The 17,300-nt window shown below is 48.7% G+C and overlaps 1 protein-coding gene across 3 annotated transcripts in view; it reads right to left on the bottom strand.

Moving 5' to 3' along the window:
- Positions 1–17,300, bottom strand: part of UPF1 (UPF1 RNA helicase and ATPase) — a 1,138,135-nt gene that overhangs the window by 1,003,922 nt on the left and 116,913 nt on the right. For all 3 annotated transcript variants that reach the window (XM_069649320.1, XM_069649322.1, XM_069649321.1), the window contains exon 4: positions 8,106–8,273. In XM_069649320.1, coding sequence (XP_069505421.1) covers positions 8,106–8,273 — 168 coding nt within the window. The remainder of the gene's footprint in view (positions 1–8,105; positions 8,274–17,300) is intronic.

The raw sequence follows: 17,300 nt of genomic DNA, 5'->3' as shown, positions 1-17,300 counted from the left end.
GTGTGGATCGCGAGGCCTACCCTGCTCCTCGGTCCTAGAGCCGGTAGGTGCAACACCCTCAGCCCGTGGGTCAGTAGAGCTGCGTTTAAGCACCCCCTCGACTGTATTGCCGGTACTAGGGCATGGTCCCTTTGACATAATGCTGGTCAAAGGGCGCAGCCCCTCGCGTGTAGCCCCAGTCAAAGAACCTTCCTGCCCCTCAACACTTATCTGGAGGATCCCTCAGCCTGGAGGTCGATAGCTGAAGCAGTCTCGGTGCGCGTGCTGGTAAAAAAAGGACCCGAGCGGTCCCTCACGCGCAGGCATGTCCTTGGGAAGGAGTCTCCCTTGTGGGGTGCTATAGAAAATACAGGCCCTACCTTGGATCTGGCTCGATGTGTCAAAGTTCTTGAGGTCCTCTGGAGGCGACTTCTGGAAGAGCTCCCTCCACCTGGCTAGCCTTTTATTCAGTGACCTCGATGACAGGGCGTTGCACGCTGTATAAGCTTGCCAACCATAGTCTGGGCTAAGGCAACGTAGGCAGAGGGCACGGGGGTCTGAAGTTGGAAAGCCATTCGCAGGATGGACACCTGCTGAACCCTGTAGAAGTCGACATGCGCCGGGGAGGGGCGCGACACCCGAGGACCAACCACCTGAATGATAAAGACAAAAAAGACAAAGAAGTATCCGTGCGTGGAATTACATGGCCGAAGCCAAACACAGGAGCGCTGGTGAATTCGCCCCGTTCCTGTCGACACGGAAAAGGGGATTGAGGTGAGGTGTGGCGTAGGAGGGCGGAGTAAGGGCACTGCATGCTCCCAGGGCTGCACCCCGGCACGCCTCTAAATTTAAAGGAGAAGGTTTTTTCTGATGAAAAAGGTTCCGTCTCCTGTCCCTTGGAAGGGACGCCTCTGCAGTATGGAGGAAAAGAGACAGGAGAGTACCAGTATTGCTGGGAAAGGGTTTGGTCTAGACTTCATTGGAAGATTTAAGTGCTCACATGCTCTGAGAACTTGAACCCTTTTCCTTCCCTCAACCTTTCCACAAACCTCAAAATCTACCAAGTGTACTAGTGATACATAAATGCCATTACAGTCCTATTTAGTGAAATCACCTCAGGTTGTAGGAAGTGTGTAAAAAGTGTCCCTAAAGAGTATCTACTAGCTTTGTGTTGATTCTGGAAAAGTATATTTGATTGTTCCCTATATTGCCCTTTTTAAAGAGTGCTCATTTATAAACTGATGTTAAATAAATAAAACCTTAAGTGTAAGGGTTACTTGTATTTGCGAATTTCATTGCTACAGCTCTACAGCTCACATTTACCCCTCTTAAGATAAGCCTGGCTGCTCAGTCACACTACCAACTTGTGTAGTACAGGCCTATATAAAAAGGTGGGTTACCCAATATCAAGAGGACAAGTGGTGTGTAGTCTCCCACAGGGTACTACATCAATTCTTGCCCAACAGTTTCCACCATGAAACTACAGATTTTAGTACAGCCCTCTGGTGAGGGATGTGAAAAGATCTATCCTTTGGGGGAAAAATGTGCACCAAGTTGGACAGAAACTGTAAAGTATCATCGCAGTAATACATCAATCTTAGGAGATGGGTTAAGTACAGTTGGGCACAATGGATTAAGTGATAAGATATATAATGAAAGCCTCCATTAAAATCACAGATAAAACTAATACTATAAGATAATACACAAATGTTACACTGTAGCTAAAAGGCCTTTGAGAAGAGCTTTCCCAGTCCTAAAACCGTTTTCTGTAATACCTGGTGGTATATCCTACACCCTCAATGACTATTGCAAAGGGTATAGTGGGATTCCTCGACATATCTAGGATATATAATCAGTCACAGAATCAAAGCTAAAACCTGTGTTCCCTACTATCTCAAATACATTCAAATAAAGAAAGTGGGAATACTAAGCACATAGTACTCCGATGACCGGTCTCCTTCCATACTGGTGGCATTCTCTGCACACGCGGGACTGCCATTTTCATGGCAAAGACACTCAATTTTGACTGGATAGCTTTGCCATTAAAGCATGCAGGTCACCCATCACCCCCCCACCCAGCCTCACTAGACCACTGCACCACATCAGACTAGAAAAAGCTCGCTGCCACAAACCCAACTGAAAGATTTCTTGCATAAAAGCAAAGCAATGTCAATAATGTCTACTATATATACACTTGAGAATGTGTTGAGGGGCAAGAGATATGACATGCATTACTCACTGCGATAGCATTTCTGATTGTATCTGCTTAGATTCACATGCTGTGCATATAGTCTGACATCTAGTGGTAATCGCAGAGTATTGCATCTTTCTTTCAACGAGGGAAAAGAGATGTCGGCATTGGACGTAACTAACACTACCATTAACGTGACATGTAGTGTACCCAAAATCCCTCACGCGTCAAGGTCCCTCCGATTGGGTTTTTCTGCCTTGAGGGAGCCTTATAGTCAGTGTGAGTGAGTAAAGAAGAGAGATGGTGTAAAATGTCTATGTTCCTTCTACTCCAAGAGGGGAGGAAGGGTCAGTGCATGTGAATCTAAGCAGATTAGAATCAGAAAAGGTATTAAATCTTCCTGCTATGTGTCTGGGTGGTTCTATGTAATTTTCCACTTTTTGAAGGCCGCACAAAAAAGAAAGACTGCTTTATTTTGGTTGTTTGTGCGCCCCTCAAAAGTCTGAAATATCAAGAATTCGGGAGGTTTCACCCTCCGCCAACCCTCGAACTCTCCTACTTTCTCCCCCGCGCCACCCCCATTGCCTCCTTTTGCTACAAGCATTCCCACCAAATCCCCCACCACATCCACACACAAAACACGCAACCAGTTACATTACCCCCCCTTCAACTCGCCCTTCACAAACAATTCCTTTTACACATCTGACAAGCTGACGACCCTCTGTCTTCTCAATTTCGAGGCCTCATGCTGGACCTGGACTTGTCAATGAATCTACACATCAGTTGGGGAATACACATGATCTTGTTGTTTCTTCCGATTGTTTTCTGTCAATCTTTGCTGCATTTCCGGTTATCTGGTCTGATCATTCCATTCTCCTTTTCCTTTCTTCTGAAAAAAAGTGGAAACTCTAAAGCGTAAGTGGCATACAGTCTCCATGTTGGAGCTGGGCACTCATGAGCTGTGGTAACCCTGCAGGCTGTAATGTGTCCACTCTTGCAATCACAATGAAACATTGTAAAAAAAAATAAAATTGAATTTAAAAAAAGCCCTTCTGCACCCCGGTTTACTGAGAAATTGCAATCCCTCAAGGCTAAGCGAAGAAAAGGGTGGTTCGCATATAGGCCAGCAAAGTTTCACTTTGTCGAGCTTCTGTTTATCAGACAGCTATACACATTGCTAAGCAAACTTTCTTTTGCCCAAGAATAGAGGGTGCAATTAATCAGCCTAAACAACTGTTTGATGTAGTCTGTCCTCCTCTTCTACCATCCAGTCCGCGATTGTCCCATCCCAACCCCTTTGTGACTGGCTGACTTTGTCCTGGGTAAAATCGACATCTTTTGCAGTGACATAGCAAATGCTACTGCCTTTTCAGGTTCTCGGTTTTTGCCCCCGCTTGTAACCCAAATATAGGGTGGTCCACCTTCCCCTCTTACTGTCCAGGATGTTTCTGAAGCTATAAATTGAAATCTGCTTCACCCCTGCTCCCCATGTTGGAAATGCATTGAAGGGACAGGGCCTCCCTATCCTTGTTCTCTAGTCCTTTTTCATGTGTGTTCTGTATGGTTTTCTGCCCAGGAGTCCATGTGGGACTCTGGGCAGTGCAGCTCTTCCTCTTTTTGGTTTGGTGAACAGACCCTTGGGATACCCCTTATGGCACCCATGGGGGGGGGGGGGTACAACCCTCTGCACCCAGTGTATGTTTTTGGGCACCAGTGTGTGGCCCACGGAGCAGGGTATGGGCTGGTGGCAGGGTATGGGCATGCTGAATTCGACAGGTGCTCCGAGTAGCCTCCATTTTGAGACAGTCCCTGCTATTGGAATCGGTCGATTCCTGATAGAAGACAAGATTGCCACCGGGGGCCTCTTGCTTTCTATTGCCTGCTACCTTGTTTTCCCCCCAAAGTCCTGGGAAGCCCTGACTCTGTCCCTTTCCCCTGACTGGCTGTTGGGTGGAAGTCCCAAATATGGTATTGTGGGGAAGTCCAGGCTAGACTGGCTGGAGCCTTCCCAATGACTATGTTGTGGGTATGCCTGTGGTGTGGGACCTGGGTGAATGGAGTGTGATCTCAATATGCAGTTCATGTTATGGGTGTCTAGTTTCGTGTGCGACAATGACTGAGACAGCCCTGCCCGAAACTGGTATGAATGCAGTGTTTAGTGTTGAATGGTGCTGTACTTATCCGAATCCACATTCTGTGCTGCGAGTGTCTGGATGGAAAAGAATGGCCTGAATGCACTTCTGAATGATTGGTTGCCCGAGTGACCCAGCAGAGTGAATGAGAGCCCAAACAGTATGTCTAGGGGCCCCTCACTGAGGGAAATCGTTCAGAAGCTGAAGTCGAAACCTGATGCTTAACCTTGAGGCCCACTGGAAGAAGAACTGCTGCTGCTAACCTTCGCTAATCTGAAAGGTGCGTGACTGTCAAGAACTGATCCAAGAGAGGACCTGGCTAGGAGACCTCTACCCGAGCTACGAGGGATTATCGTGCACCAGGATCCCTGGAAGTCAGTCCTCGAAAGGCTGCCAACCGGAGACGGGGATCGCCGCAGAATCACAAAGTAAAGCGCCCGGACATTGAAGTCCATCACTGTCGACGATCATGGTCAACCGGAGCCGCAACACTCCATTGTCCAAGACATTTTAATCCAAGGACTCCCTCGCTCATCACCGACGACCGTTTTGTCCCGCCAGAGAAAGTCAAGGTTGCAGACGAACAGAGGAGCATAAGCCAGTGGGTTTCCCGCCACCCGAGGACCAAAGACACCGATGACCCGACGCCCTTGCTGGGCCAAAGTTCATGGACTCTTTGCGGCAACAAACTATCGTCGTCAAGCCTCATCTTCGCAGGACGTCCACAACAGATAGTCGACAAGCACTGCCAGGACCAAAGCTGCTGCCTCAACAGCTTTTGTTCACCTTTTCTGTGGGATTTTCAAGATCTGTGGCTCCTGCCTTAAAGGGAGTCACTCAAGAAGGATCTCGACGACCAGACGTCCAACTCTGCCAAACCAGGTATATTGGGGTAGTAGAGCATTTGTACAAGGCGATAAGACTATTATAGACAACATATGGGATGGGCTTGTCAATATACTTCATTTTACAGGTTACCCAGGTGGGGGGAATGCTCATACAGAGCAGTGCCTACTGGTAGGGGGCCCAGTATTCTGCCAACTGTCTAACCAACTTGTTTTCCTCCCAAGTCTTTGGTGGATACCTTTGGCTATATTGATTTGAATGCCATTTGAACTGTCTACAGTTGATACATTTTAATGGAATCAGAGTTATAGTGGTACCACATAGAAACTGTATATATTTACCATTTTAGAATTGTCGGAGCACAAAGTGTGTTATTGTGATGTGTATACAACCTTGAACCTTATTGATCAAGACTGTTTTCACTAACAGTGTGTGGACATTCCTTTGTGGGTGCTTAAGGGACTACACTGTACTTAAGAACCAGCCTGCATCACCTCCTGAGCGTTTAAGCCTTGGTTGCTCGTCCACAGCTACCGAATAGAGAACCTTGGCTGGGGTGCTCTGTGCCTTTACTCTGCCATATAGAGAGCAGGAGTACAATCTCAACCCAAATCGCCCCTTCCATTACATCCACAGTCAACCATTCATTTGCCACAGGACTTTTCCCCGGAGGAGCAGAAGCGTGCCCTTGTGATCCCGCTACTAAAGAAAGTACAATTGGATCCCTCTGTACCATCTAACTTCTGCCCCATTTCACTTTTGCCATTCCTTATGAAACTGATGAATCCATGATCACCCCCCCCTGCTAAGTTCCTCTATAGAGTCTTAGAATGAATCCGTTTCAGTCCGGCTTTCGCCCTGGTAGGGCTAGACAGTCCGTACTTATATTAGTAGTGGATGATCTGACACGCCTTGACGACAAGGGTGGTGTGGGGGGCGCTGATTTTATGAGACCCGTTAGTCGCCTTTGATACTGTTGACCACCCCACCCTGATCATCCGTCTGTGCTATACTTTCTGGAAAGGTGCCTGCATGGTTTTCCTCCTTTTTGGAGGGCCAGTCTCAGTCTCTCCATCACCTTTCTATTCTAAAGGTAGGTATGGCTTTAGTTTGCGAGTTCCTCAGGGCTCCGCTTTATCGCCTATTCTGTTCAACATTTATATTCAGCCACTTGTCGGACTCAAAGCTTCTCAAAACTAACCAACCGCTCTTTGAACATCCCAGAAAGGGCATCTGCAAAATGTCCACTTTTACCACCGCCGCTCAATCACATGCGCAGGCGCTACACAGTCTAACCTGATCGCATCACGGAGGCCTGCACAGGAGATGCACGGCTAATCCATTTGTCTACACGCACACACTGCCTCAGAGGGTCACTACAATGCCTAACGCATCCCCATCTAACCGCAGTGCATTATGCCTTGCCCGCCTCACGTGCCCATACATAGGCGTCAAGGCACTAGCGACTTCCAACACGCATGAGGTTTAAAAAAGCACAACCCACACCATGGTGCTTTACCACTGTCTCCCCCCCCCATGTACAACAACCTCGTGCCTCAGCCTCCACCTATCTGTCCCACCAAAAACATTAAAAAATTCCCAGGTAAGCTCTTGCAAGCACCGCCTGCATTATAACCGCCATTGTTAACCCACTGGCCCCCTGCTCAACCACTGACCCACCTAACTGAGCCAATGCCGGCATCACCACACCTAGCAGTCAGTGTACCCCCCCCACCCCCTTATACATCAAGAAGGAGTTCAACACTGACCCTACAACTGTGCTGCCTACTACCTTCACAGAGGCACACATGTCCTGTTGATACAAGGAGGAGCCCTATAGAGTCAATCTGCACAGTAACTCAAAGCTTAACTGCCCCATGCACCCCTTGCATCACCTTGGGGTCCACACCCCAAAACCCCCAATGCCCCCCCATCTATCCTTCCTCAACAACCTCAACTCCCCTACAACTGACCTCACAGACTTGCAATTCAAATAGCTCATGTTCTAAATATTGCATACCCGATTACCTTTAACAACCTTGATTTATTAGCCATCTACGAGACTTGGCTCCACCCTGCCTCACACCCCTCACTCTCCCTGGCCTTTCCACCCAACTATACAACCCCCGCAAAAAGCCGGGTTGGATGCCAGAGGTGGTGGGGCACCCTCATAGCTAGAAATGCCCTCACTTCGAGAAATGGCAACCCCCTTGCTCGCCACAGTGCCCATTAACCTTGTGTAACGTGCCCCTGGCCCTATGCTCGCATTTGAAGAGGCAATCCTCCATATCCTTTCCAACTCCAAACCCACATCCAAAACACGGTTCTTTGGTGACCTTAACCATGGTCTAAACGACGGAAGACTCTGGAGCATTCACTCTGGCCAACTCATTGACACTTTGTTATGTTACAGCACATTCTCAGCCCCACCCATTCAAAGGAAGAATCCAGGACTGACTGCTGATCTGAATTGCAACATTTCAGTCGCTGCCATCCAGCCCTGCCAGAAGAGGGACCACAATGTCATCTCAACACTACCCATTGTTAACAACCCCTCCCCACCTTCAGCCCCACCCCAACTCCCTCCTACAGCTAAACACTGCTCTAAAATAATCTTGAAAACGCACACCCAACCTTTGCTGGAGGAGCTAGTCCAGGCCCCTTCTGGGATCTTCTACCCAGCCATGCTTGTGCATAGCTTCAATACCACTTACTGGCGCTATTAACCCCTCTATCAAATCATCACCTCCTGCTTCTTTTATCTAAGGTACTCGCAGCTCTCAAATGACCAGTTTAGCCTATAAACGTATAATTTAAATTTAGTTACCTAGGAGCTGAATAGATCGAATAATTTGCATTCATTAGATGAATAGAATGACAAAGTACAACATTTCAATAACAATTTATAGAACAAGGGAGTAGCGATAGAAAATGCAAATCACAAAAAGGTTACATACCTACATAGCAGCACAACAACAGAATCCGCTTTAGCTGGAATGAATCCAAGCAGAAACACATTGCGACATCCACAATTATAGCACTCCAAAACAGTCTCCCCCAGGGGTCCATCTTTGTGGAGGGTTACTTCTTTACATTTAGCTCTTACAAGGTGATTGACAATATGACTGAAACAAAAACATAGTAAGTGTAAGCAATCATTAAATAGTTCTGATTTGTAACTCTTGTAGTCCAGTTTCAATGGGTGAGGTAAAAGTGAAGAGATGCTTTGCCACATTGATCTAATAGACACCAGAACATCTGATCAGAATAGCCTCAGATAGGGCCTTGCAGTGGTTCATTATAAAATGACAATCAATATTCTTTCATACAGCACAGAATGCAAGCCAAAAAGCTACTCGAGTAATAACAGAAGATGCAGCCAGACTAAGTAAATTGTGAAATAGCGTTAGAGAGAACCACCATAAAGCCACTTATATTCATTGGAGAGATTATTTTCCCCATACAGGGGAAAACATGAGCTAAAGGTGAAACACCTACTGAGCAGGATCTACTTCAAGAGAACAAGGTAATAGTACAGTGTGCAGCAAACCCAGCATCAATATTACAGTGCAGCTACGACTCTTCAATCAAGTGCCCCGGTGAGATTTTACTTCTAGATATCCCCTTGCTACATCTTGCTCCCAGTTGTCCACGGTTTTCTCTTCAAGGACAGAATTTAAATGTTTAGAAACGTGCAGACCCAATTTATGGGAGGTCTAAACTGTTCATTGCACTTAGTCATTTAGGATCTCTGATTTTACGTGTGGTCAGATGGGACTTCTACTCAAGTCCCTCCTGCTACTGCAACCCTTTTTACCATGTTGCCTTATGTAGATCGTGCTCGAAAGGGAAGACTGTGCTTGTATTCACATAGGAATCTTCCCTTACAGGAAGGGTAAAATCTAAATGGTGTCCTATCCATAGCTCAGGAATTTAAAAGTGACAACAAAACCAATAGGGACAAAGATGGGAAAAGGAAAGAAATTCTTGAAAAGAATGTGACCACCCAGACCCCACTCTCCCTATTGTATAGGCCGGCCAGAAGGCCTGACCACGTGGTCGGCAGCGCCAACTGGAGCACGAGCCGTCTAAGTTCTGTTCTTAACGGTCTTCAGCGGAGGTACAGGAATCAACCGTCGAGAAGGGGATGATAAAAGAAAAACGACCGGTAGTCGAGAAATAACAATATCACAATATTTAAGAGCTCTGCATAAGGCGACCAGGTAGCTGGTCGGAAAAAATACAATCTGAGGGACCGTGACGCGCAAGTTATTTTGGTACCCTACACGCCAGTGATAGTGTTACAGGCATGCCCATGTCGAAAACCCCTTTAGATCCTCAAAAGACTAGATGCAATACTCTGCAGTTGCCACTTGATGTCCGACAATCTGCCTAGAATCGCATGCTGTGCAGATAAATAAGCATCAGAAGGGAATAGTTTCTTACCTGTAACTCCATTTCTCCAGCATCTGGTATCTTTCATGGATTCACATGCTTAGAATATTCCCCGTTGACAGACTGGGAACCCTTGGTACGCTTATAAAGCCATTTCCCATAGGAAAACTTCCAACACTTGTGTCCCATCTACGTCGTTTTTTGGGGACGCCCACAGATGCCGTAGCGGTATAAAAGCGCCACCCTTGCGGCTCCCTTCAGATTCCGACCCCTGCAAAGCAGATTGGGGTTAAATCTAGTTATACAAGAAGATTGCATTCCGGGGAGGCCGGCGGGCGCATGTGAATCCATGAAAGATACCAATGCTGGAGAAATGGAGTTACAGCTAAGAAACTATTCCCTTCTCCAGCATTGGATCCTTCATGGATTCACATGCTTAGAATAGAATGCACAGCAGTGATCCTAAAAAGAGGTGTGAATGCAATCCGGCACCCTCCTAAGCATATGTATAGTAAACCACTTCATCCTTAATAAGCCTTAGGTACGGCGGGTCTACGACCAACGCTTGAAACTCCGAGATCCGCCTAGCTGATGTTATAGTTATTAGAAAAGCCACTTTCCATGACAAGAACTTCATCGATGTGGCCATTGGTTCAAAGGGTGCTTTCATTAACCCTGCTAGCACCACATTAAGGCTCCACATTGGTGGAAAACGTTTAACCGGAGGGAACATCCGGAACAAAACCCTCATGAAGTGTTTCACAAACCTGTCACTAAATAAGGGAGACGACTGCCTCCTCCTCGTGAACCCAGAGATGGCCGCCAGGTGTACCTTTATTGATGAAAGACAATCCGCTCTTCGCCAGGTGAAGCAGATACGGCAGAAGCTGTTCCGGAGTTACCCTTAGAGGTTGCACTCCCGTCTGTCCTTGACACCACGTACAGAACCTTCTCCACTTACAATCGTACGACTTGTTGGTGGAAGGGGCCCGCGTTGCTTGCAGGATTCTCCGACAATCCGATGAAATGCTCAAGGCACCAAATTCCGAAAAGTCAGGAGCCAAGCTGCGAGATTGAGACTGTCTGGATTGTGATGCCACACTGTTCCTTCGTCCCGGTACAGGAGATTGGGAACCTTCGGGAGCGTTATAGGTTGATCCACTGACAGGTGAAGCAGGTCGGAAAACCAAGGCTGCCTCGGCCAACACGGTGCCACTAGGATGACCCGGCACCTGTACCTGTGTATCCACTGCAGAGTTCTCCGTATAAGAGGGAAAGGAGTAGAGGAGTAGAGGAACTTGTCCGTCCACGGGAAGGAGAATGCTTCCCCCAGAGAACCTTCCAGCGGCTTCCTGCTGGCATACATTTCGCACTTCTTGTTCCTCTTCGTAGCTAAGAGATCCAGCGGAGGCCGTCCACATTTCTCGAAGACCTTCGACAACTGAACGCTGTCCATCTCCCATACGTGTATTTGGTCCATTTTTCTGCTGAGTGAGTCCGCTTGCTCGTTTCTTACTCCCGGAAGATGAGCTACGATGGATATTGTGTTTCAGAGCCCAATGCCACACCTTTTGAGCCTCGGTGGAAAGGGTTCTGGATCACGTGCCCCCTTGCTTCCTCAAGTAAAACATCGCAGTTGTGTTGTCCGTCAATATTCTCACTATGGACCCTCTGATGTGCGGCAGGAAAGACTTCAGGGCCCAGCGCACTGCTCTCAGTTCCAGAACGTTGATGTGCAGGAGAGATTCCCTCCGAGACCAACGACCTTGCATTTGTAGAGTGCCCATGTGTGCTCCCCAGACTGTCAGGGACGCGTCCGTCACTATGGTTAGCCGAAACTCCAGCTCCTGTAGGGGTACCCCTCTGGATAGATTCTGAAAGCTCTGCCACCACTGAAGAGCTAGTAGGAGCTCGTCGTCGGTCAGTTTGTCCGACCAGAGCCCTTGGGCTTACGTCCACCGGTCCGTCAGAAACTCTTGAACCGGCCTCATGAACAGGCGGCAGTTGCCCACCAGAGGAATGCAGGACGCCATAGCGCCCAGAATTGACACATTTTCTCACTGATTGGCAGGTTAGCTGAAAATCACTACCAGACTATCGATTGAGTTTGGTGATTCTGTCGAGGGATGGCTTCACTAACCCCGACTGGTTCTCGAATTGTGCGCCCAGAAACACCAAGCTTCTTGACGGCGTTAACGAGGATTTCACGAAGTTTACCGCAAACCCCAGCCGTTGTAAGAGGTGCATGGTGGCCTGCAAACTTGTGTGAGTAGACATAGGGGAGGACCCCCTCACCAACCAGTCGTCGAGATACGGGTATACATAATGGCCTTGCCTTCTCAGCCAGGCCGCCACCGGGGCCAAACATTTCGTGAACGTTCTGGGAGAGGATTTCAGCCCAAAAGGAAGTACTGTGAACTGGTAGTGAGTCCGTCCTACCACAAACCTTAGGAATTTTCTGTGTCGCTGACACATTGGTATGTGGAAATACACGTCCTGCAGGTCCAGAGACGCCAGAAAGTCCCCTTCCTGAACTGACCGGATCACTTCCTGGAGCGTGAGCATCTTGAATTTTAGGCTTTTCAACGTCTTTTTTAGATCTAGAATGGGACGCCATTTTCCGTTTGGTTTTTTCACCACAAAGTATCGGGAATAAACCCCTTGACCCCTCTGCGACGACGGAACCAATTCTATAGCACCTTTTTGTAGCATAAGTGCTACTTCCTGCTGCAACACGCTCAGATGGGGTTGAGCTACAAACACCGGTGGAATGTGCGGAGGGTTGCTTTTGAATTGCAGGGAATGTCCGTATCTTACAGTGTCCAACACCCATTGATCCGTTATTTGCTCCCATTCGTTGATGTAGCACGATACCCTGCCTGCCAGAACGATCCGATGCCTGTCATTGCTGGTCCTTGGTCTGCTTATCCCTCGTCGACGAGTAACCTGTTCTCTTCTTGGGGGCCTGGTAGTCTCGGTTGTTTTGCCGCTTGAGAAGCCCATCTGTATCCCTGGGAGGTGTATGCTGTCCTACTGAAGGATCTGTCTCGATACCGAGAATCTGGAGTTTCCCGATTATCCCCTAAAGGGACGAAAAGACCTGAAACTTCAACCACTTTGAAAGGCCCCCAAGGAACGCGCCGTGTCCGAGTCCTCTTTCATGCCCTTCAGGGTCTCGTCCACCTTCTCGCCGAACAGGTGGTCTCCCTCAAAAGGAATATCCAGCACCTTGTACTGCACCTCTGGTCTAAAGTCGGTGCATTTCAGTCATGCTTGCCTTCGGAGAACCACACCGTTATTCACCGGCTTAAACCCCGATTCCGCAGTGGTCCACCGCGATGTTTATGGCATGATTGGAGGCCTCTTCGCCTTCCCTGACCAGTAACATCGCCGCCTTACAATGTTCTTCTGGAAGATGCTCCAGCATAGGAGCCAGTCGGTGCCACATCTCCCCGTCGTATCTGGCTACTATGGCCAGAGAATTGGCCGCTTTCACTGTGGTAGCACCTACCGACATCACTTTTTTGCCAAAGGCATCCTGTCTTCTGGCTTCACTTTCTGGGGGATGGAGGGGTCGTGCACTTGTGCTGGGCCCTCGCCTTTCTCGCCGCCGACACCACCGAGTCAGGGGCTGGTTGGGAGGAGAGACACTTGGGGGTAGCTTCTGGGCCTTAAATTTTCTCTCTAGGCGACCTTTTATTGCAGGTTCCGAGAAAGGGTGGCGCATGGTCTGTAACCCCCCCCTCCTGCCACACAATCCAGGATGGGTACTGAAAACACCGACTTTCCCTTTCCCATGTGGTCGAAAAGAAAACAGTCCTTTTTCTTCTCTTCCTGGGCCAACCCGAATTCTGTACAAGCCTTGGCCATCATGGTGTGAAATGACCCGATGTCGTCTGGGGGAGACGGCTGAGCCGGGCTTCTCTGGGTTTCTAATTCTGCTTCAGACTCCCAGGTTGGATCCCTGGAGGGGGAAGTGAGATAAGGCTCTACTGTCCGAATCCGGATCCATCAGCTCTCCTTCCTCGTGGCGTGGAGCCCAGAGGTCTCCACCCGCTGGCACTGCCGTGGGGGTTGACGGAGGTGGCCGACGAGATGGGCCGGGTTCGTCGATGGCCGACCTGGCCGGAGTTGCTTGAGGTAGTCTCTCGTCTAGTGTCTTCAGCAAAATTTGCAACGTGGATAAAACCTCCAACGACGAGTGACTGCGGATTGAAAATAGGGGTAGACCCCTGAATGCTCCCGGAGAGAGGCCTGGTAATCTCTCGTAACCCGAGGTCTGCAGGACCAGCTACTTGCTGCTGTAGGGTCCCTGGCAAAACTGGGTCGAATACTTCTGGTCACCAGGCCTCTTGCGGGATCTCCGTCGAGGTTAAAGCTGGCCCCGTCATCACCGTCTGCGGCCCAAGAACGGTTGAGACCAATTGTGTCAGTGGTAGAGAAGTGGCGACGACTGCCCTGCCGTCGACGGTGGTGGTCGTGTAGGTCCTTCAGGCGTTCCCGCCTTTTCTGAACTCGACCTACGCTTCTCTGCATCTCGACTCGAGGTCAATCTATGATCGCCCGAGGAGGATTTCGATTTGTCTTATCTGTCATTCTTAGTCGAAGATGAGGATGACGAGGCTTTCTTCGACGAAGAATGCAGGGACAACAGATGCACGGAAGGTGGCCGAACGTGAGGATTGGTAGGCACCGTCAAAATTTTCAGCAGGCCTGTTGGAGTCTGATGCTTCAACGTATCCGTCGAGGGAGCCCATGGGGTTGTAGTTTTATCCTTTGGTGGTGCAGTTGTGCCCCCGTCGTCGGGCTGTGATCTCCCCATAGCAGTACCGGTAGCCTGCCCGTTGGGGCCAGGGACGGGCAACTGGGAACCGGACATTTCTGTGGAAAGGTCTATGGCCACCACATCGAAACCATGGCTGCCGTTAGAATCCTTGTCACTCGAGGTGACTGAGCCTATGGGAGTACCACTCAGCCTGCATCACGTAGGCCGCCCACCGTTTCGTCCACCTATCCTTTAACGTTTTAGGACCAAAAGGCTTTCAGGAATTAAAGGCTTGCTCGTGGTGGTCACGAGGTAAGCACTTATTGCGCTTGGAATGGGTGTCATTCCAAGGGTATTTTCTGTTGCAAGACGGCCAAAACTTAAATGGAGTCCTCTCAATAGCAGAGGTAAAAGGCAGCAGCCAGACCAGAAAGGGAAAGGGGGGAAAGGAAATGCATTCTCACAGAATCAAACCCTGGGGCCCCACTCTCCCTACGGTATAGGCCTGGCCGGAGGGCTGAGGCCACGCGGTCCGACAGCAGCAGCTGATGCACCAGTTACCGAGAGCAGTGGACGCCGTAGGGGTTCACGAAATAGTCGAAGATGAAACCTGCAAAAGTTACAGATCAGGGTAGGTTATCCAGATTTATAGAGCGCACAAACGCCCAAAGGCACCCTGGCGCTGGAGATGTGAATAGAAAAGCCTAACAGCCAGGTTAAACCACAAATGTTTTTAGCAGGCATCCGAAGGCAAGGTGGTCACTGGTCCTGTGCAATACCAGAGGGAGGACATTCCTGGCCTTGGCGGCAGCAACCGAAATAGCCCGTCCGCCAGTGCATATCAGTCTGAAGCGGGGAAATGCGGATTGAGAGCGGAGGCACCGAGTTGGAACATAGTGGGGAAATATGTCCTGGATGTTTTCAGGTCCCAAGCCATTAAAGGCACGGTGCACCATACACAAGGACTTAAACATAATCCGTTTTCCACCGAGAGCCAGTGAAGCTGCCACAATAGTGGTGTCATGTGGGTGCCAAAAGGGGGCCAGAAGACAGCTCTAGAAGCAGCATTCTGCAACAGCTAAAGGCAGTTCAACAAATAACGTGGCTGTGCTACATACAACATTGCAGTAGTCTAAGCCACTCATAACAAGCGCAGCAAACACTGGGGCCTGACATTTTTCAGGCACGAATGGAAGGACTTTCCCCGAGTATGCGAAAGTGGACGCTCTTAAATACTGCAGCAACCTGACCATCCATAGCAAGGGAGGAAGACCTGATCACCCCCAGGTTCTTTACTGATAAAACAGGTACCGCAAGAGGACCAAGGGAAGCTAGCCAGCAGTCATTAGTCCAGAAAAGCAAAGGTGAAGTAGAACCCACCATCAGCACCTCGGTCTTAAAGCCATTGAGTTTCAACCAGTTCAATGTCATCGTGCCCCCTTCCACAACCCATAACCACATATGTGCCGCCGCTGGAGTTGGGCATTTCGCTAAGACCTTGGGTGATGACCAGAGGTCAAAGTGTAGAACCTTGAAATGGTAGTCGACTCCCCCATAGACCAAGAACTCAAAACCTGGGAATCCGAGGTTGCTTTATTTTATTTGTGTTTAGTGCTGGCTCCACCCAGAGTGCCTCAGGCTGCCTTACATGGTTCAAACACTGAAAAGGTGGGAGTTGAAAAAAGGTGTAAAACGTTTTCAGGAAAGGACAGAAAGGTGTTTGGGGAAACTTGTATGTTAAGGCTCTTTCTGAAAGTGGTGATGGAGGATGCAGTGCTTATGTGAAGTAGGGAGTTCATACCCAAGTGGCCAGAGGGTAAATGCTTGTTTGTGTGCATGCGAGTTTGCAGAGTGGAATATTTAGGTGTTGGCCTTGTCTGGTGCTTGTGTGGGTTAAGGGTTTGAGTGTCATGAAGGTAAAATAAGTTTTGAGATAGAGGTATTTGAATAACATGCAGAGTCCTTTGAAGGCAATTCTCTTGGGCACAGGCAGCTAGTGGAGCTTGGCAAGAGCTATGGTGATATGCGAATGTTTGGGTACAGGATGTGTCTGGCTTGCAAGGGTGTTGTGGAGTCCGGAGAGGAGAGCATTTCCATAGTTCAGCTTGGAAAGAAACAGTGCTTGGACTGCCACGTGGAAATAGTCTGGACAAAGGCTTTGTCCGATTTTGCGTAGTAGTAGATTGCATGTTTTGCTGACAGCAGTTATGTGGTACATGAAGGAAATGGGGGTCGATGGTGAAGCCAAGGTATTCAACAGGTGTTGAGAGGGATATGTGGGTTGTCCATGGCGAGTTCTTGGGATTCAGGGGGTGGGGTTGGGGTTCTGCGTTGTGGGGATAGGAAAAGGTATTCTGTTTTGGTAGGGGTAAGTTTGAGGACGTGGGTGGCCATCCAGTTGGTGATGTGGTTAGACAGGTTTGGGAAGGTGTGGAGTTGAGCAGGGGATGACATTTTAGAGAATATGACAATGCATTACTCACCGAAAAAGCATTTCTGATGGTTGTATCTGCTTAGATTGACATGCTGTGCATAGTCCGACATCCAGTGGTCACTGCAGAGTATTGCATTTTGTTTTTCGTAGTCGAAAAGGTGACGTCGACAAGGCGTGTCTGTAACAATATCCCTATAGTGACGTGCAGTGTACCCACAATCCCTCACGCGTCAAGGTCCCTCAGTTTGTATTTTTTCTGCCCTGAGGGAGCCTATTAGACGTGAGCGAGTACAGAAAAGAGGTATAGAAGAAAGTCTATGTTCCTTCCATCCGAGCGGGGAGGAAGGGTGGGCGCATGTGAATCTAAGCAGATACAACCATCAGAAATGCTTTTACGGTAAGTAATGCATTGTCTTCTGATGTTTGTTAATCTGCTTAGAATCACATGCTGTGCATAGACTAGCAAGTAGTACCCGGAGTTGGAGGTGGATTGTGAGAAGAAACAGTAGAGAAAAGATGTCTTAATACTGCTTGTCCCACCTGGGAATCAGATCTAGA

The sequence above is a fragment of the Ambystoma mexicanum genome, chromosome 1p (assembly GCF_040938575.1).
Source record: "Ambystoma mexicanum isolate Mex_15411 chromosome 1p, UKY_AmexF1_1, whole genome shotgun sequence".
Classification (NCBI taxonomy): Eukaryota; Metazoa; Chordata; class Amphibia; order Caudata; family Ambystomatidae; genus Ambystoma; species Ambystoma mexicanum.
The sequence above is the reverse complement of the archived record's forward strand: the minus strand, read 5'-3'. Positions and strand labels throughout refer to the sequence as shown.